The sequence below is a fragment of the Toxotes jaculatrix genome, chromosome 11, assembly GCF_017976425.1.
Source record: "Toxotes jaculatrix isolate fToxJac2 chromosome 11, fToxJac2.pri, whole genome shotgun sequence".
Lineage (NCBI taxonomy): Eukaryota > Metazoa > Chordata > Actinopteri > Toxotidae > Toxotes > Toxotes jaculatrix.
The window spans coordinates 12,308,061-12,330,208 of NC_054404.1; the positions used below are offsets into that span (position 1 = coordinate 12,308,061).

Below are 22,148 nucleotides of genomic sequence, written 5' to 3' on the forward strand. Positions count from 1 at the left end.
GATATAATTCCCCTCACATTGGCTGTGATTACATTCTCTAAAGTCAGTAATGAAAATGACCAGACCTCATTGTGCGATTGTCATTCTCTATAATAAATAATCCTGTTTCCATTATGCTGCCACAGTCTACTCCACAGTTCTTTACATGGCTAACTGTATATGTGCGTTATGAATTTGATCTAGTGAATGTAGCCTGCACCATTTCACTCATTAGATATTTTCAAAATTTAAAGCCCTTATACATCATACGCATTTTAATACAAAACAATATCAACTGAAGTGGAACTGTCGGTCTCTCGCTTTTCCCTTTATCATCATCTGCTCAAAGAACGCAGCATAAATGGTTAGAAAATGCACACAAGGACAAATCACACTGGCAACTTTTGCATAGTGTGATCGTCTGTTTAAGAAACCTACGCGCTCTTTCTATTTCTGAGGATTTGATTAAAAATCCATCCATCCAGTGTTGTTGTACTCACTTGTTCTGGTGCTTGGAGCCCTGGAGATGTGCATGGTACTGCTCAATGGAGTTGAGGACCACACTGCAGACACTGCAGGAGTAACTACTGCGCAACCCTGGAGAGACAGACACACAACCACACATGTGCGGCGGTTACTGTGAGGACACTCTCAATAAGCATGGCTCATAAAAACCCTTAAAAGCTGTTATCATCGTCATCATCATCATCATGTGGATCGTCAGCAGCAGTAGCACTGAGGCCAACACGAGCAACAATAAAAATCTGAAGTGACACCAAATAACATAACTTATTTTTACACTGCAATGCGGGGTAATTTTCCTAATTAGAGTGCATCTGGAAAAAAGATTTGATTAGACTAATCATTAGCAGAAAGCCAGTTACATTTTTAGATCCTTAGATCGCTGCCTTATTCTTTCTCCTGGGTGTGTATGTGTGTGAAGGTGCCTTTTCCAAAGCTGAATTTCAATAGGGTGAGAAGAATTAGGACACCGGGGGTAAGAACAGAACAGTGTAGCGCTGTGTATGGCTGTGCGTGCATGCACATTTGTATTGTGTTGGTGAATGTGTGCTTGAGATGGTGCAGCTCAGACACAGATGTGAACTAATTAGAGGGTTTGCAGGTGGTCGAGATGAACACCCAAAAATAGATGGATGAGGATGGAGATACTGACAGAGTGGGGTGAGGAGCGATAGGGCGGGGGTGGGTCGACAGAACGAGGGAAAGAGAAAATTTCTGGAGAAAAGATGTGTAAAAGAAAAAAGATGAAGGAGAGAAGATGGAGATGGTAAGGATAATGAGCTGTCCCACTGTAGGAGTAATTCAAAAGGCCTGCTGGGGTTTTAATGACCACAGGAGAAGACTTGTATGCAACCCACCCCCCCCAAAAAAACAAGACATCCTTTTACACACATTGACTGATTTTAAAAACGCTTTTTATTTGTTCTTTATTTTTTCACAAGGGCAGAGTAAGCAGAGGAAATGCTCTCTGTGTCGGTGAAGGCGGGGCAATCAACAACATGTAATGAAGTGCTACTTCTGTTTTCTCACATTTTGCACATTGCATAGGTGTCGCTGCTGAACTTCTCTCAGATAATCGATGAACAACCTTGACACTTAGAGGTTGTATGACCAAACAGTCAAAAAATGAATTGCTCGAAGCCTCCTCCCCCTTCAGCCTGTCCATGCTCTTTGTTTTTATTTTCAGGTTTTGACAATGAATGTGTAATTGTGGGTGTGTGTTGTGTCTGAAATCAGGTGAGCTGACGTGTGTGTGGGTGCCCTTTTCTCTGCTGTCATTACTGCCCTTGAGATTTACGAGTTGTCTGTGTATTCCATCACCTTTTGACCTTCTGTGGCGGTAATTGGTGAAGTATATTGGGGAGATGAAGTTGTAATGTTGTTATAGGAGTGGTGGGAGGTCATTTAGACTGGGCCAGGGCTGCATAATGTGGCATATCTACTCCCCGTTGTCAGACCGCTCTGTCTGTTTCAGGGGTGATTAAGGACAAACAGTCATTTACAAGAAAGCCACGGCGGAATTAGTTGCCCGGAGTAAGTGCTGTCTTTGCTTAAATGTTGATATTTTGCATCTATTAGGAGTTAATAACTAAGTCCGTGTGTGAAAGGGAGAAAAAACGCGATAGTACATCCTCTTCTGCGAAAATGTCATTACTTCTGTTCTCTCTTAATGGAAAGGCTATTAATTGGAGAAGAGATAATTTGGAAAAGAATGATAAGTCTCTCTCATTCTTTTTCCTTTTCTCTTCCCCGTAATTCTATACTGCAGCAAGGATTACACAAAGAGGTCTATTCTTGTATACGCGATTAAGTGTGTTTTATGTGTGTGTGTGTAAGCGTGCGCACACACACACAAAGGCAGCTTCCCTGCTTTTAGCCTGATTGATGTCACCTCCCTGCTGCCTGGCCGAGTAGCACTGATGTACAATATGCTGCAGTTTGTGTCTATGCCAGAGTATGTGAGTGTGTGCCAGTCTTTTGAACACGCACACATAAATATACGCACACATAGCCACGTGCACGCACACTGTGTTTTGGTTACTAAGGCAGTTCTGGCATTGGACCACACTGTGCCCTAATCCATGTTAATTACATGCAGGGAAAGTATGTGTGCAACGCGAGTGACAGCACGCAGGGCAGGGCTGTGAATGTGGGTTTTTTTTGTGAGGGTGTTCTAAGCCTTGTTAATTACACAAGAAGATTTGCCAGGAAGAGAGAAAAGAAGGGGGTGAGATGAGCTAAGGCAGTGGGTGTGGAGCTGTTTGTGGCTGTCATTAAACGTATAGAGCCTTGTGGCATTGCTGGCATCTCTGGTATGGAAACGCCTAAATGCTTGTCAAAATAGTAATGAGCTACATTCTGTGCACAGAAAATTGGGAAAATCATGTTTTTTTGTTGTTTTTTTTTTTCAAAAGCCTCGTTGCAAAGAAATTTGAACATCTTGCATTTAGCCTCAGCTCAAACAACATTAATGATCCATTTTGGAGCACGATGTTCAGGGCTCCTTCCATTAAGGCATCTCTGCCAAGGCTAACTGCATCTGCTTTTATTTGTGAGCCTCTTTTGGGTTTTAAGATTGTGGTCAGGGCTGACGATTGTGAAGTCTAGTGTCGGGTGAACATCGTTGGTTAAATAGTGGGATGGATTTTAGACACAGGGAGAGGAAATGTTGAACATCAAGTTACATATGGATAATTTCAAGGTAGAGTTTTCCCTATTTTCTGCTTCCTTCTTATTGGGGGTGATTACAACTGAGAATCTCACTGTAAGGTATTCATCTGCAATTTTATTCACTTTGGAGGCAGCATAATAGTTTACGGAGCTCTTGCTACCCCCAGAGCCTTTGTGCTGTGGTACACCATTAGTTTACCATGCGCTTTGCGAGATTAAAAAGGAACTGGATCCCAAAGAAGCCTATTGAGATGCAATCAAAACCAACAGTCTGCAGCAAAGGCTTGACAGTACGTCTCACAGGAATATCACAAACACCATAGCAGAGAGGGGCTGAGCATCGGGTGAGAGTCAGATTGATTCCAAGTGGAATTTTACCAAGCTACAAACTTTGGAGGACTTAGAGAGAGACTAATTAGTTTTGTAGCGAATATGACAGTAATTGGAAAGACCATCTGTTTTAGACAAAAAATACACAGGAAACAAAGTGTCTCTCTGAACTATGGCTTTTAAATAAAATGACCAGATTCTTTTACATTTTCAGGTCGACACTACTGTGTATTACTGTGTGTTGTTTGTCCTCTATCTCATTTCAACCAATTAATAATTCTTAAAGGTGGTTTTTAAGAATGGGTTCGTATTCAGGTTGTGTTTTGTTTGAACGCAGTGCCAACATTTGTTTTGGGACTAATGACAAAAGTTTTCAATAAAACTTTTCAATACTTTTGTTTGAGACATATTAACATGCTTTTATCCTTTTTTATTTAACTAAATATGACAAACTGCTTATTTCATCATTGTTGAAATGTTGTTTTTACATATACATTACATATACATATTATCACCTTTTAAAGTGAATTTGGGGGACATGTTAGCCAACAGTTGCTTATTTAAGTATCACTCCTTTCCCATTGCAAATAGCCAATTCAACCATTGTGACCATAAAGATAGTGATTAGTGCAGCCTCATATAGGACCTCTGTCTATAGTGAAGAAAATTTTATGACTTATATAAAGGAATATCTCTTGAAAGAATTAGTAGACAATCCTGAGAATTAGATGATTTTTATTACTTGACACTTGACACGATATTTGACGTTATCGACACATTTTGGTATGTGTGCAGAAAGTGTTGAGTTTTGAAACCCAGCACTAATTCACTTGAGGCTGCAACATATGTGGCTCTACACTGGCTACAGCATGTCTTGTTTATGTATGCATTTATGTAAGCTTGCATGTGCGACTGTGTCACAGTGAGTGCGGTCTCATGGGAGAGGAGGTCAGCTCTGTCTCCCAACTCAGGCACAGTAATCAATTACACACAGTTTTCTTTGCTTTGGTACTTCACCCTCTCTCTTGGGTCATCACACACACAACCACACACATATATGCACACACACACACACACACATACACACACACACACACACACACACATTCCAATCCTAGACGCTTATCTCACTGCTTCTAATTCCCTACTGAGTCTCAAGAGAGAAGAGACAATGCGCCAGCTCTGTCTTGAGGGGTTTCTACCCCTGTCATGATTTATGTAAAGACATAGCCGAGTCAGCCGGGCTCCATCCAGCGTCAGTAGCCACCCCCACTGCAACTCCCTCGTCCTCATCTGTAATCCATCTCCAAGGGTTTTGTCTGGCACCTAGCCATGGAAAATAACGACATTATCCCCTGTGCCCTGTCTGCACAATTACACCAGCAAAATCCGAGAGGAAGAAATGGTGTCGATATAAATGTCGTGGGGATTTTGTGTGGTTTTGGTTGTGAGAGTAAGACAAAGAGACAAAATGCAAGTACAGGTAAAGGTCAGTACTGTCAACAGGACACAGCCAGACAATAAAGCAAAGCTGATTCTTTAGCCATAGTATGGAGGGAGAGAGAGAGAGAGAGAGAGAGAGAGAGAGAGAGGGAGAGGGAGGGCATATTGGTGTGTAAATAATTCACCTGTGTCTCATGGGGAGCTAATGAGGATGACAGATGAGACATGACGAGAGATTGGAGCCCCTAGTGGTGTATACACACACACGTGCACACACGATTACACACAAAACAACTCCAGTAACAACAAACAAAGACACAAGACAGAGCGTAGCAGCAGGAAAGAGGTGGGAAGAAGATAAAAAAAGAATGTAAAGAGAAAACGGTTCCACAAAGGGAAAAGGAGGACAAAGGGACAGAGATGAATCTGCACTTGGCTCAGACCGAGTTCCTTGTCTCCCTCCCCTCTTCTCTCTCTTTGCTCAGCTGCATCCTCGCGTTCACCCCCCCACCCCCCCACACCCGAGATTACACCCGGCACACCTGTGACTTCACACCTGAAGTGGTGATAAAAGCCAATCAGATGTGAGAATCTTGCACCAATGGAAATCTGTCTAACTGAAGAACAAAACGACTACTGACAATGGAGCCGCACTGTGATTGAATAAAGTGTTTCAGACTAAAGGCACTGGAAGAAACACTTGATTGATGGCACATGTGATAAATCACGTCAGCAGCGAGCTCACTTAGAAATCTTAGACCAGTTCATTGCCCTTGAAAAGAAGAAGGGTAATAGATTTTTCAGCAGAGCGTTTTCTCTCTTCACTGAGTACAAATATCTTGGGTTAAACAAAAGAAAAATCTGACATTTATGTATATCTACTCTACAGTTACCGTTTTCAGTGTGTTCTGTAGTTACATGCTCAGATTTTGAGTCAAATTCACCCAAAAAATAGCTGAGGTTGTGGGATCTGGGTCACAGTGTGTGGATGGAGGACGATATCCAACATGACACCACTTAAAGCCTCTGAGCCACTGTAGGCGGCAACATGACTCATGCTTTTAATATGATTGGCTTCTTGAGATGATGGTTTGTGTCACGGCACCTGGAGCACACAGCGAACGGCTCGGCTTCGGCTCACGGAGGATTTGCATGTACGTGTGTGGCAGTGTCTGCGTGCCGCGTGTGCGGTACAAGCACATCCAACTTGTGTGCACCGTAGAGGTGTTGTGTAGCACCCGTGTGCATTTCAGGCTGTGTGCTGCAGCACTGTAGGATGATGTTAGATGATATCACTCGCAGGAACAAGAAAAGGAAAAGCACTTTCTGTGCCAAATACTATTAATAGTTTCATTAGAATAACCTCCTGGCAGAAATGTGTGTGCGAGCGTGTGAATCAGTGTCCTTTTACTGCTACATCTGAATGTGTGGGACAGGGAGAGGAATAAAGGGGGAGACGGAGGACTTGCTGTAGTAACTGTAATTTGATGTACACTAAGAAATTATTTTGAGTTTCATTGTTTAAATTCCTGATTGATGCTTTTATGCGTCATTCTGTGTCTGACCCGTATTTCAACCCTCAGCAGAGATACCTGTGTGGGTTGTGTGTTGTGTATTGTGCAGCCTGACCTTCTGCACTGTGTAGCGTAGTTTCTCTTATGAGAGGTCCTGTGACTTTAACAGTTTTACACATCGCAATGCTAGCACTAATGAGTGTGAAGGCTATGCTGTAATATGAGGAGACTGTGACCCCAGACAACTCCCATGGAAAGATTAGACTCTGGCAAACAGGTGATGAACAAGATGTGTCAAAATTACACTTGGACTGAGATACGTAGTTAATTAGGGAAAGGAAAATATTTGCCTGGGTTGATGGATGAGCTAAAGTTTTCATTTTATTGGCTTGGAGACCAACCCTTAAGATTATTTACCCAGTAAACACCTTTCAAAGATCAGTCTTGCATTTCCATAAAGTTTGGGACTGATCACATAAATGTTTTGGGGTTAGAGATGAATCAGAAGAAACCCCTACTTAGTCCTTAGTCTTGCCAGTGTGGGTCAAGCTGGCTCCTACAGTTACAATAATGCAACTCGATAGCGTCTTTATGTTGGACCCACACTAGCTGGCAGTCACCCACGGCTTTCAAACTAAATTCCCAGTTTGTAACGTTGGCTTTCTAATAAAAATCTGTGGCTTCCAAGCCTCTGTGTCACTTGAGCAGTTTTCTCAGACTTGGCAAATCTCCTTCAGAGCAACAAATTAGATTATACAACTGTTTTCACAGGCTGACTTTGACATCTAGAAGTGGTGGAGAGCCTCTTTAATTCGGGAAAGTTTATATATCATGACGTCCTTCCTACAGAACTATAAAACTTTTATCATTCTGCATCTAAATTTAAAGGCAACTATAAGAAGGTATTCCAATCATCTGTGGAACATTAAATCTTTACTGTATATATAAATACTGGGGCAGTGGCAGATGTTGATCCAAGGAAGAAGCTCTGGATTGATTTTTATGGAAACACATTTCGTTCAAGGGCACAGGAGATAGGTATTCATTCATATAGACTCACGTTTTTGACCAAATGTATGGTAAATGTGTTAAGCCGATCTTTACAGTAACTGAGGAAGCTGATGGTGCTAATTTTATCTGTATTACATAAGTGAAATGTACACCACATTGAAAGGCATATGAACATTTCAGAAGTCCACACTCACTGCCACAGATCTTGAATGTGATCTCCCCCTTATCGTCTTTCTGCGTACAAAGTCGTAACACCCCTTCTGCCCTTCACTTGTCACTTGTGTTGGGCTCTGGGCCAAGAGGCTGACCTGTGCTCTCCGTGGCATCCAGACTGCCTGCTAGCTGCTCCAGGAGGCGTGCCCTGGCTGCATTCCTGCGGTGCTTCTTGCCCTCGTAGTGCTGCTGGGCCATCAGCGGGTTGTTGAACCAGGCTCCGCACAGGCAACAGTACTTCCCGGCCTCTCTTCCGCCGTTTCCGCCAACCACCGCCATGGGCCAGGTCAGGGCAGGCGGAGGAGGGGGGCACGCTGCCGGTTCTGTGGGCACTGGAGTGGATGGCGAGGAATCTGGGGGAAAGATGGGAGACAAGTGAGTGAGAGGTGAACGGTTGCAGAAGGAGAAAGGGAGGGTAGAAGAAGAGAGCGAGGGAGCATATTAACATGAATTCAAATGCAAATGAGCTTCTGAGGTGAAAATGACATGAAATGAAAATATTTTCATGAAATCGCATGAAAATGAAAACATGAAAATGTCATGCATTCCTATTTGCACTGATGCACTCGTTCTTCCTCGTAGACACAGATGAAATCTCGAGCACATGCTACCACACACACACTCATGTGCACGTTTGAGAGCTCTGTGGGTTTAGATCACACTGATCGAGACTGAGAGTATAGAGCAATAGATTGGCTGTAGGCCACATCTGTGGAACATGGATGAGGGTCGGTAAAAGGCCATCAGCACTCCAGGGACCGGTCTGCATGTGCTTGAAACGGGTTCTCTACTCATATCTGCTGTGCTTCTTAATGTTCCAGCCTTATCTTTTTTTAACCTACATCCTCTTCTCATCTCTTTCCTCCCCTTTCATCTCTCCTCTCCTCTCCTCTCCTCTCCTTTGCTCTGTGAGGGAATGAAAAAAAGAAAAGAAATGGCAGACTTCCAGGTGACCTGCTACTCGTGACATGACACTGGTTACCATGGTGATTGCCCATTAATAGCCAACAGGCACTGACATGTCCACAGGACGCGGTTGTGGCTCTCGCAGCGAAGATTGCGTACGTGCGCGTGGCTGCTCGCGTGTCTGTGTGTGCGTGTGGGTGTTTGGGTGGCGCATTGAATGTATAATCCACGCTTGAGAAAATGTGTGAAGGCTTACGTGTGCTTGTGTGTGCGTGTGTGTATGAATGAAGCTCCAGAATAGGCTGCCTGTGTGTGTGTGTGTGTGTAAGGTACAGTACGTGTACCAAAGAAATCATCGCTCCTCGAACTGTTTATTTGAACACAGGGAGGGGGTGTTAGGTCCACAGCCAAACTGTGTGAGAAAGCTTATAATGCCAGATGGCATGTCCAAATGTGCCGATTCGCATCTACAATGTGTCAATGACTAGAGTTATACCAACTATGACTACACAGCCACAATCTCGCACGTTTAAATATTTTATATCACGAACAAAAGCCCACTCACACAAGCTTTTAAGCCTAAGTGAGTCATATCACTTCTTTCACAACAACCATCAGCTCACCGATAACAAATGAGAAGCGTGCATGGATTGTTGACCCCGAGTGTGAGGTGTGTTAGTTTGTGTGTGCATTTTCTTGTGTGTGTGAGCCTGTGTTGACTTTACTCTAGCCCTGCGAGCTGATTGGTTGCTCATACCTTGATGTGTCTTCGGGCTCTGTTCACATAGTTACTGTATCTATGGCCGTGTCTCTGCTCATCTCACCAACCACACCCACTCACATTCCCTCCGCTTGTGTTTGCCTTCGCCACGCCATCGTCCGACTTACAAAACTCGACTCTGTAACTCTTTTACAGTCATTTCATTTGTCAGCTGGTTAATTTCAAGCACAAAGCCACCCTAAAATCTCTGGTGTAGCGTTGGTGCGTGGCCCGTGCACGAGTGAAGCTCCTGAGCTCTGACAGCTCTGTGGCACAGCACGTGCAGAGCAGCAACAGGGACTGATCCTCGGATGTATTTTTCCCTTCCACCCCTCGTTTTCCCACTCTTTCTTTTCTCCTGACTGTGATCTCTGCACATTGGAGCAGAAGTAAGTGTTTTTCACGGAGTGGGGAACAGGGAGTGTGCGTGAGAGTGTGTGTATGTGTGTGTGTGTGTACAGGAGGAGGAGGAAGAGGAGGAGGTGGTGGTGGTGGTGGTTTGGAGTTTGTAGGGATGTGATGTGCACAAGGGGAGGGAACACAGGTAGAGTCTCAGCTCTCCCCCTCTCAAGGGCTTCTCCACCACACATGGCCTTTGCTTTCTATCTCCTCACAGCGTGGTTTCTGGATGCGTAGATGTTTCAGTGTGTTTCTGTACGCACGTTAGCGTCCATGTGTCCTTGGATGCAAGTGAATGTGTGCATGCATCAGTCAATCCTGCTTATGTATATTTCTGATGATTGTGTGAGCATGTGTGTGTTTCTGTGCATGTGTGTGCGCACAAGCCTGTCAGCTCGGCTGTGCATCCACTGTGGAGCGCTCATCTCAGAGTGATCATGAAGGCTACTTTTGACTTTAATCTCTCCTGAAATCTCTTCTTCTCTCCCAGGTCACTCTTTCTCTCTTGTTCTTGTTCTCTTGTTTCTTTTCCTCCAGGTCCCACTGTCACAAAACCGCAGAAACTCCACGACAGCGGCTGTATGGAAGTGACACTTTTCCAAAGTAGGCCAAAGTTTAGGAAGAGTCACTCAGGGGCTTGATTATAACACTCCATTTTGTAGCGATTGTTCGTTTATAGCTCTGTGAATTTTCACTTTGAATCCAATTTGAATCACATTATGTAAAGCTTCCCTGGAGACGACTCACCAGCACTGACACTTAAAAAAAAAAAAAACCCAAAAAAGGCAAATCTTAAACAATCATGAGCATGAACAAAAATCTGATATATATATATATGTTTTGTTTTTTTTTGTTTTTTTTAAATCACAGGACCTTTATAAATTAAACGCTGCGCCTTCAAAGTTTTACTTCTTGCGCCTCTGGCATGTTAGCATTTCCACACTTTTTTTTTTTTCCCTCTGATACCCACGCTAGACGTTTTGACTGAAGCGTGACCAAAGCTTTCCAATCCACTTCAGATAAAAATATGTGCTTTGAACTAAAAATAGTTCTCAGCAATGATATATGACGTAAACAAGAAAGTGGGTATCTGGATTACACGGGTGCATGCCAGCAAAGGTGAGCGTGTTTTATGACCAAGTTAATTACCTTGGTCTGTAGTGAGGACAGGCTCTGTGTGCAAACATCAAGATTGGAATCCAATAGAGGTATTGATCATGTAAGGCTAAAGGGCTTATTACCTAAATACCAGTTCATAGGCAGGGGACTGATAGATCATATTAGTGGAGCTCTCACTTTCAAGTCTGACTTGAACACAGGCAGATGAAGACTAACCGGCTCAAAGAATCCGTTTTTTCTGTTTGTTTCCCTAAACTCAACTGGCACTAAGTCACTCCCTTGACTTCTTTAGCTTCTGTGATTAGTGTGAAAGCATTTCAGCTCAACTACTGTAAGGCACACTGCTTGTTTGGATGTGTGAGTTTGATCTTGTTGCTAAAATCACAATACCAAGACAGGTAGAAGGTTGGAGATACCTGTGTTTGTAGGGCTGGTCATGGCTGTGGGTAGGTTGGGCGGCTCCCCCAGCACCAGACGGACTCTCTTGGCATGTGTTTTTCCCTGGTAGTGGGACTGGGCCACAATGGCGGAGGTGAAGAACATGTTACACAAGGTACAGCACTTGTTCCTGTCCACTTCTGTCTCTGCACAGTCCTAGAAGAGGAGAGGAGGGATAGATGGTTAAAGAGAGTGGTGGAGTGGGAGGGGGGGGGGTGTTATGAAAGAAAAATGGATCACAGGTGAAGAGAGGGTTAGGGAAGTCAAAAGGAAGAGAGATTTGTGGAGGTGAAGAAAACGAACGATGTGGAAGGAGACGCAGGGCGACGTGAAGGTGAGAGAAGAGAGGCAGGGGGAGATGAGAAGTGGGAAGATGTACACTTTGCACTGACCTCGCTGGGCTTTCTCATGCACACACACTCTACACACGCGCACACACAAAAGCAAAGAGAGGGCTGATCAAATATTCATATGTCTCTCTGGGCTGAGACTGTGGCTTGGCCCTTTCACCGCTGCTGCTTCATTACTAATGATGAGGAGGAGTTGCTCCCCATGGGAGAGAGGGAACAGAAACAAAAAGATCAGCCGCCTGATTGACACAAATGGACAAACACACACACATACACACACACACACATATTTCAGTTGTTTTCCTCCATCTCTTTAGCCTTTTCTGTTTGTTTCTGCCCATCAGTAAGGAAAAAAAAAAAGATATACTTTTGTCCGCCTGTCAAGAAAATTACACCAGTCCTGTAATTTTCAGAAGTCAAATTTACTCAGTAATGATTGAAGGAATCGTGGCACATGCTTGTAAAGCTTTTCTGCAAACAGGCATTAAAAAAACTGGGGCAACATGTCACATGTAGAAGGCAAATGTTTTTACAGAAACTCTTGGAGGAACAAAACTACTTTTTTTTCTCAAAAACCTATCCAGAACATTATCAAAGAACAGATACACTATATTTAATGTGTCCATATACTTCAGTGTATTTTTGGTCCATGTTTTTCATGGGTTAGGCTTAGCTCCCTAGTTCTATTTAAAGGAAAATTGCTTTGTGGCACCCCTTTTCTGTTTCACCATGACATTGCCACCTCTCCCCTGACACAAAACAAGGTTTAGAAAGTCATGCTTTTCTCATTTTGGTGAGAAAGAGCTTGCACAGAGCCATCCAACACCTTCGGGATGAGCTGGTACAGACTGTGAGCCAGAGCTTGTTGTTCAACATCTCTTCCTGATCTCACTTGATGCTCTTGTGGCTGAATGGGATCAAGTCTCTGCAGCTGGGTTCCAAATTTTTGTGGACAGCCTTGCAGGAGGAGGAGGTTTTGGAATCGTACTATAAACAATCACATATGGGTGTAATGTTCTGCAGCCCACACACCCAAGTATATCACTTAAAATAGGTACAGCATGAAATAAAAAAAAAATTGTCAGATTTGTTTCAGTATCTTCTAAAGAGTAGCAGTATTTCATGTTTTCAGTGTAACCTTTTTAAATTCTGTACTTTCACAACTTTTTTTTTTCTTTTTTTCTTTCTTCTTCTTGCCGCTCACACCGAACCTCCACCTTCTCACTGCCTGTTCACCCAGGCTTTTATTCTGTCCATCCAGGCTTTATTCTCTCTCTCGCTGCCTCTTCTGAACACTCTTTCTATTTACTCGCACATCTCTTCTCTCTCTCCCTTTCTTTCTTTTCACACCAGCGCTCTCTCTAGTCCAGGTGTCAGATCGAGTTGGAGGAGAGAAACCTCGGTCTTGGCGAGAGAGAGGACAATAATAGAAAAGTGTCTGCGACACCATATCTGAGTGTGTGGGTGTGTGCTATGTGTATCTGTGGACGCATGTGTGTATGACTTTGTGTGCGTGCGTGTGTGTGTCTGTGTCTTATGTCAGCCCCAGTTAGCATCATGGACAGTGGATGTGAGAGTTAAGGACACCTTTACCTTCCAGGCTTAGCTTTGTCTCTCAGCTGTCCCCCCTCTCTCTTTCGCTTTTCTTCCTCTCCCTCTTTTTCTCACTCTCTCACTTCTTCTCTTGCTTTTTGCCTTCCTCTCACTCTCAGCCCTTTTCTCTCTCTTTCTCTCTTCATCCCTTCCTCTCTGCATCCTTCCTCACCCTCTGGGCACTAGTCTCAGTGACTCTGTGTGTTGTGGGATGAAATATTTATCTGTATTGGCAGGCCCTCGCCACCGCCTCTCCCCCTCCCCCCTCTCCCGCCTCGCCTCCTCTCCTCCCCCATGTCTGTCCCTGCTGTGATCATGTTAAAGGCTTGCTCTGAACCGTCCCAGACCTCTTTCCCCAAACCTTCTACCTCTCAGTTGGTGCAGATTCATTTCATTGCGTTTTATTAGCCCATGAAGCTTTATCTCATGTTGTCAAAGGAAGACAAAAGTCAAAACAGCTTATCTATATTTATCCCATGATCTTTATTCATGATTGTATCACAGGAGACACAGTGCCCATGAGGACAACTCTCCTCAGGTAAAAAGTTTTTCCACTCCTTCACTCCATCCCCCTCTATCTTGCCTATATTTCTCTCCTCGTTCTACACCACCTCCTCTGTAATGTGTACTTTCTGCTCCTCCTCTCATCTCCTTCACTATTTATCCTATTGTTCTTTCCCTCCACTTCCCCCCTCTCCTCCTTTTCTCCGTGCCTTTCCCTCCCGTGGGCCAACGCTGCTGAGATCTTGTTCTACCCAAATCTTGTTGTACCGGGATGAGGAAAATCAGCCGCAGAGAGCCGATGCCCCACAACTGCATGTTTTTTTTTTTCTTTTCTGACTGAGGACAAAGAGGCTGAGACGATTGTCTGCGGCAGCCTGCAGTGGTCTCACCTGTCAAAACCCACTGAAAAGTAAAAGAGGCAGTCGACAGAGATGGGACTGAAACACAAAGAAGTATCTGCTTGAAAGTAGAAGGCAACGCAAATCCTGTCGCTCAATGACAGATGTTACACCACTGATTTAGTGACAGTGCGGGGAAGGTTTTAAACAATCTCAAGTGTGTGTGGGTGACTGACACATGAATAATTGTCAGCTCATTACAGCTGCCACTCTGCTGAACCACTTTAAACAATAAACAGTGTCTGTGACTCACTGTTTTCCTCCGTATTCTGTCTCGGCTGAAAGTCATTAGCCTTTCTGTTTCTTCATTTTTGATTTTGAGATTTCTACCTTCGCTCACTTCACTCTTCCTCTCTGTATTTTGTCCCTGGCTGTCTCTACCTGTCGCGCCTCGCACATCTGTTGAGACTGATTTGCATGCGACCTAATTGTTGTGTGTGCTTCTGTTTGCGTGTGCACACGCTGCATGTATGCCTGTTTATCCGCTGCCTGACAGTGATGTCTGTATCACAGAATATTTTGTGTTTGGGTGGCTTCATCCTGCTCATGCACCTAACAATAGACTCCTAATTAGCTGTGTTTATCTCCCTCTCCTTCTGTTTTGCTTTCTCTCTGCTCCTCCTTACTTCTCCCACTGCTCGGTGTCGAGGCGCTGTGGGAAACATTGCTAAATATACACATGGAGCAGCACAGGGAAACAGACGCTCTCATTTGGAGTTTGAAGAAGCGCTGAAAGTGTAAATTGAAAGCAGCGACAGTGCAAATATAGCATTAAAGGAGAATAAAAGGCGAGGAGAGATAGCATTTTGTTGTCTCTTGCCCTTTGCGCAGGTGGAAAACTGCACAGATAGAGAGATGGAGAGAAAGAGCAAGGTGCAGAATAGGGAAGAAAAACGGATCCAGTCCCCTCCCCTTTCATCTGGGAGCACCTTTATGACCTACTTTCTCTATGTTTGTTCTGTGACAAACACTTTCACACACAAACACACAAACCTCAAGGCATGGCATTTTACACTGGGTAGACGCTGGCATTTCATTCACTGCGCAAAAACCCTTTTCAGGCTGTTCCCATTGGACTGCACCATGTCAATCAGTACAGGAACACAGGGGCAAAAACACTAAGATGTAGTGCAAAGAAAAGATGTGCAAAACGTCCCCTGGGAGAAAAAAAAACAAAAACCAAAAACTGAAAAACGAAAGAGATGAAACTGGAAAAGTTTATCTCACATTGAATGGTGAGAATTTCATCTCTGGAGAAGTGTTCATCTTACGTCGGTTTTCCCGCTCTGTCAGATAATCAATGTCCTATCTCTGTGTGAAAGGTTATGAACAAAGTGCTAGCTGTGGCGCTCACAGTACGTTACAGTACGGCAGATGAGGTGTGTGTATGTGTGTGTTCGCACGTGGTCTGTTTGTGTGTGCAGTGTCCCATATGAGGTGAAAGCCAGGAGGGGCTGAGTCATGTCTTATTCACTTAGGGAGACAGATGGAGACGCAGGTGTGTGTATTTCTACAGTATGTGTGAGGGTGTTTGTAAACCCGTGTGCCCTTGACATGCCTGTTTCATGAATGTCTGCAGTGTGGAGCGACTGTATCGCCTTTTTACATCTTATTCTACAGCTTGACACATGGTTCAACTGGTTTAGTAGGAAACATAAGAGGTGCTCATTTCTGGAGTCTTATATTATGAAGTGATTCCCAGTTTGTTTTGTCTGAGTTTTGTTGTGGCAATTACACATTTTTGTTCAGTTTGATGCTTTAGAAATGTTACGTCAGGACTTGCTTGTCGAATTATGGAACAGTTTTGTCAGCTTCTCTTTCAGGCGCTCTTTTTTTTTTTTTTAATCTCTACACAACTATTTCTGTAACTTTGGTCGTGTAAAAATGTGTGCAACACTAAAAACGACTTCCAGGAGAGAAAATGTGTGCCCACATTGAAGCAATTATTGTGTCCCTGGCTTTTCACTCCTGTCTTTGAGTGTAGCCATTAGGAACAGCTGTAAACCCTTTTTCCTTCTACATGTTGTATGAACTAGTTATTTTGGAGAATAACCTGACCTTAAATGTCTATGGGCAAAAACAAAAAGAAACAAAAAGAAAAAAGGTAATAACGGGGACCTTTTGAATGGTTCTCAAAATCTAGGCTCATATATAGATAGTGTGAGGATGGAGCCATGGGGCATTCTACATGTGACTGTGAACTGTGAGGGGACAGTCCCATCCACCGACAAAACGATTTTCAGGTTAGTAAAGCATGATAAGACCGAGTCAAGGTCTCACAAAACACTAATGAACATCAGTCAATCAGTCGTGGTCTAAAGCAGGAACCTGGTACAGCTCCATGCTTGTTATTGATCAAGATATTTTTTTGTGGATGATGATTGAAAAAACAAAAAACTCCTTCTCACTGAGCTCATCCTGGTCCTGCCTCTTTTCACAGCTTCTGTCTATAGGGGCTTCAGCGCCAAGAGACTAATCAAGACTGACAGGAGGAGCAACCTCAGTGACACTGACAAGGCTGCTCCTCATGAGTCTTGAGGGTCTAGACATTGAGCAGTTCAGCTCCATGTCTCTTGTGGAAAGAGTTTGGAGTGAACATGCTCACACTAAGAAATGCCATGATGTTCTTTCTCTTATTGTTCTGTCTGTACATATTTGTTGAACTGTTATCATCAACTATTAAAATTATGATAAAAATGAAAGTAGGGAAGAAAGTTATTCTCAGTTTTTGGCTGCTGGGCCAGTGGAAATATACAGGGGGCCAGTAAAACTGTGATCTGTTGGCCAAGTGGGCCAATGGGGAAAAAAAATATTACATTGGACACTGATTGGCACTGCACTGACCTCCCTAGCCATGGCCTGCAGTAGTCAGATATGAAGCTGTTTGGCGGCGGACTCCGCTGCTAAATCTTAATAGAAACACCACAGCTAGGGCATAACCTCCCCTGGGAGGATTGTAGCACTCAGCTGCACACAACCGATCAACCAAATATTGAGCACTTGGCTGCAAAGGGCAAGCCTGAGAGTGGACAAGCCTGATAAAAGATTAGACTGAGACACGTCACCACAGGACAACATGCTGCAAATTCACTTAAAATTTCAGCATGCAAACAACTTCAACTTCAACAACCATATTCACATTTAGTTAATAAAAAAATTAGAATCTAGATACAAGTATTTGAGGTGAGAAAATGTGGTTAACTTTGTATGCTATGCAAGACAGACACTGAAACACACACTCAGTGTGAGCATACTGGGTTATCTGGCCTCAGTCTCTTGGAAGGCGGTCCTCCGTCTTCAGGGTGAAGCATGTAGAACAGACGTACCTTGTTGGCATGTTTCTTGCTCTGAGAGAGAGAGAGTGAGAGAGAGAGACACAGAGGAGAGTCAGAGTCTCAGCCAGTGAAGTGAATTTTATTTTAAGCGAGCCAAGTGATAAAAAATAAAATCAATGACTGCCACTCCACCTTGACAACTCTCTCCAAGATTTTATCTCTGTTTCAGCTGATGATTCTAACAGACATTTTGCCCCAGGCTAGGTGATTAATGGCCCAGGCCAGCCTCAGCTTTCTGGGAACCCTGAGTAAGATGTTGGATAGGGGAAGTGGTGGTGGGGTGGGGGGCTTTTAACTTCACTTGCACACACTGGCACAGTAAAGGAAGTGAGGGAGTAATCTGGATGGCTGAAATTATGCTGAAATAATATAAAATATGTGTTTTCACCCCACCTGCCCGTGTGTTTTGATCTGCTTCTGTCACAGGCCTACAAGCTATAAGAATCAGAAATATACAGTAGTGTTCATATGAAAAGATGACAGTGAGCTGTCCTTGAAGCTGCTAACTGTCACTTTAATGCAGAACAATGAAAATCACTGGACACACTGCAGGGTAGAGACGAGCGCATGTGTATGTGTTTACACAGCTCCGTGTGTTTGTGTACAAGGTTGACACAGCTATCAAGCTCCATACATATCATTTTATTGGCGTGCTCTGACCTTCACTCCCTCCTACTATGTAACATCTGTTATTATCTGTAAATTCCACTGCTGGTGCAATTTTCCAGAAGCAAGTCTTGACACTGTCATAGAGAGCTTTACTGCTGCATCTGACAGAGTGCAGGGACACCAGTCAAGATCAGGATTTTGATAACCATGAAAGGAGAGAAAAGGTGATTGATGGAGATGAATGTAATTAAATTAAAGACTGTTTGTCAAATGTGTTGGGGTGGCTCTGTCCAGGAGCAGAATTCCCTGTGAGGGGATCACTTAACTGTTTAATCCGTATGATTTGTGAATTACATTGTTTAGATGAAAATGTACTTGTCGGTGTATATCATGGCTGAACAGCAGCCAGAGAAAGTGAACGGGAGACTCTGACAAGACCACTGTACTTGCTGCTCCAGTGCTTAGATTGGATCCTCTGCCCCCGGGACAAGAAAGCCCCCCCCCCCATCACCACCACCCGCCCCCTCCCTCCCTTCCTCTACCTCACTTGCCTCCTCACTTGTCAGACTGCTTTAATGCATTTTGTCAGTGCGTGTGTGTGTGTGTGTGTGTGTGTCTTGAGTGTATGCTTGTGTTTATAGGTGTATAAATGGTCATGTAGTTGATGGCTCTGGGAAATGGGCTAAAAGCGGGGACTTTGTGTCACTATGGTTACCCCTGCACTGACCCTCAGTCCTCACCCTTCTATAATGGACTGTGCATGTCTCTGTGTCTCCTCTTTCTCTGTTTTTGCCAGTGTCACATAAAATCGGAGGAGACAGACAGGACAGAGGACAGCTATATTGAAATGTCTGCCACATCCTCCCCATGTGTTTGTGTATACATGCAGAATGCACCTTACTCACACATGATCGAATTTCACCTAGCAGTCTCACTGCTTTGTAACAGTATCAGACCGTGGTGACTGACAGTGTATTGACTCTGTGGGTGCAAATGAAAAGTTTTGCTGTCTGATCCCTGAACAGTGTGACAGTCTGTATGGGTGAGAGAGCATTGGTGTGTTGTACGGGCGAGAGAGCAGCATTAGGGAGAGCCCTTGCAGACTCTGAAACTTTTGTCTCGACCGTAGTCCATGTATGAGTCTTTCATGCGTTTGTGTTAGTTCATGGATAGTTTGCGGCTAGCTAGCTATTTGCTAACTGTTGTAACTAAAGTGCTGAAGTGCACAAATTATTCAGAAGGTTTTTTTTGGGGGGGGGGCAGTCACCAAAAAGCTTCAGGTAGACTGGACTAATTTGCATTTATATCAGAAAAACCAAAATGGATTCCAATAAGATTTGTGATGTGGCCAATTTAAATGCATATTTCTGGAGTGATATGTTTAAATGAAAGAGTATTAAATAGCATCTGAGGCATCCAGAGGCTTCCAAAAGAGACTTCCTTTGTAACCCTGGACTCAGTAATTCATCCCCCATAATGCTCCTTTCTTTAGCCTGTTGCTGTTGTTTCCATGTCTTAAGCAAAACACTTTCGATGACCCTGTGTACGAAATGTGCTGCACAAGTAAAGTTGCCTTTCCTTGCTCTTTATCCTTGTTGAATCTAACACACAAAAACTCCCTGCCTTCAAATTATTTCTTGCCTTGTCTCTTTGATCTGCTGACCTTTACAGAGATCCTTTGTAAAGGGTGATACTGAGGACATGCAGTGACTCATCTCGCCCATTGTCTTCACAACTCAAGGCTGTGTGTTTTTGTCAGACGTAGGTTCAGAGACAGAAATAGATTACCGTCAGGTGAATGTGGCTGGTACACTTGTGTGTAGACACGTACACACTGTTGTTGTCCTTGTTTAACTCTCACTAGATAAGGGCCTTGTCCTCATTAGTCTGCTTGTTAATCCCAATTGTGTCTTGTAATCAAGGACGACCCCAATGCAGTACATGCACGCAAGTGCACATGCATACATGCGCGTTCACACACCCATACACACATATATATGTCCAAGTTAAATAATGCACAGGAGCTGATTATTTAATGGGCATTCATTAAATCACTCTCAGGGAAACTACTGAGAGGGAGACTACATTAAAACAGAAAATGCATGTGTGTTTGTTGGTGTGCAAGTGACTAGCATTACCATGCTGCATTAAGTCAATGTATAATGGATGAGCACTGTTTTGAATGGCACAAGCACAAATTGGTACAAATAAGGCTGATGCAAAGTGTGCAGTTCGGAAATCTGCCTGTCAAAGCAGTAATCATAGCAGCATTTTTATTTTTTGTTTTGTTGTGTCTTGTGCGATCATTCCTGAATCTGTTCCTCTATTCACGTTGTCTACGTTCAGTGATGCCAAAAAGAGGAAGCTGAGAAAAATCCTCCCAAACCTTAGGAAACACAGACTCACCTCATAGTGAGCGGTGCGCTGGGACTCGGAGATGAGCTGGGCATTGCAGATGTTACAGTAGCTCTCTGTGAACAAGCCTCCGTCCACGACACCCGCAGACTTCATCTTCATCTGAGACTACACAAACACACACATACACACACACACCCCCACCCAGACATACGCAAATACAAATATGATTAAAATTCAGAACGGAATAAAATGTCAGTGAACTTTACAGTGTGTGTTAGAGGTGTATGAGCATACGTGTATCTCATCTTAATTTAGAAATACTTTTCCTTCCGAATGACAGACTCATCATGACAGTTCAGCCAAAAATATGTTGATCCTCTCTGTCAGAACATCCTCTCGTGGATGATTTTGGCTCCAGTCTTGGAAACAATGGCCTGAGGCTCTGTCTCGACTTTCTGCATTTTACTTAGCAATAAACTTTTAAATATATAAATATATGTTGTAAATTTTTGGAATCATTTTGAAACACTGAACATGCAGCCAGAAAAAGGAGAACTTGCGTTGTTTGAAAACCATAACCTACATATATTCCAATACAAAGTGGAATTTAATTAAAATTATATATACTGAAAGTAAATGTACTCACTACAAAGAATGGGCCCTTTCAAGGTGTCATATTATTGATATATGAACGTGTTATAAGCATGTTAATGTTATAGTAGGTCAAATCTGATCCTAATCCTAACTACATAATGCACCGTTGGGAATTTTATCCATTTGTAAAAATGGATCATGTTTTGTAATTGTATACATTTGGTATATAAAATCATAATCTACAATTTAACTTTTAACAGCAACTTTCCACCTCTGGCGGAGGTAATACAAATTAAACAAAGTGACATGGTTTTACAGTTTAAGAAACTTGGGTTTTAGCTTGTACTGAGAAGCAAGTTCAATATACCCAGGGAATAATTTTTTTTGTTATATGGCTTCTCTAAGCCTAACAACCACAATCAGGCTAAGCAGTCACACAACGGTGGTTACCAGCTGTAAGTCAACCCAGGTTTTCTCAAATGTACTCACATAAAACAGACGGTGTTTGCAGAATATGGCCAGGTCAAGTCTACTACCCTCAGAGCGGTAGCAGACTATGACATTAGAGAAATACAAAGAAGTTAAACACATAATCCAGGCCAAAAGCAACAGTCGCAGCTGCCAAATGCAGGAAGGACAGGAAGGGCTGTGAATGCGTCAGTTAATAGGCTTATAATTATCACTGCCCCATCATTAGAGCACAAGTAGATCTGACTATAATTACATTTGTGAATTCCATTAGATTAATTTGTTGCTTAGTATTCCTATGGCGTGTACGACAACTTTAGCCTTATTCTCTCAGCTGCAGCTCCAGCGGTGTCAAACGCAACTTGGGAGGAAATAAAAAATAAATCTAAAATCACACACACACACTTCAGCACTTCAGTCAGTCTCTGTTGTAGATCTTGTCAATATACAGAAGCACAATGAAATAGCTTTGACACTGATTGCAGCCAACAGAAAAAAAAATGAAATGAGCAAGACAGGAGCGGGCCCTCCTACACAATAGTACACTCCTGCTGAGGAGCTGGCTCTCTGCAATAATGAGGGTCACTCGTATAAAAAATCATCAGGGAAAGCCAAAGGGGTTTGCCGGTTTCTGC

General features: G+C 43.3%; 1 protein-coding gene across 1 annotated transcript in view; it reads right to left on the reverse strand.

The window, feature by feature from the left end:
• Positions 1-22,148, reverse strand: part of zgc:171482 (zinc finger protein) — a 43,758-nt gene that overhangs the window by 9,211 nt on the left and 12,399 nt on the right. Inside the window, exons 2-6 of the mRNA XM_041050626.1 lie at positions 20,500-20,616; positions 17,404-17,496; positions 11,283-11,460; positions 7,778-8,035; positions 480-576 (exon numbers count right to left, since the gene is read on the reverse strand). Of these exons, the coding sequence (XP_040906560.1) occupies positions 480-576; positions 7,778-8,035; positions 11,283-11,460; positions 17,404-17,496; positions 20,500-20,610 (737 nt within the window). The 5' untranslated portion in view covers positions 20,611-20,616. The remainder of the gene's footprint in view (positions 1-479; positions 577-7,777; positions 8,036-11,282; positions 11,461-17,403; positions 17,497-20,499; positions 20,617-22,148) is intronic.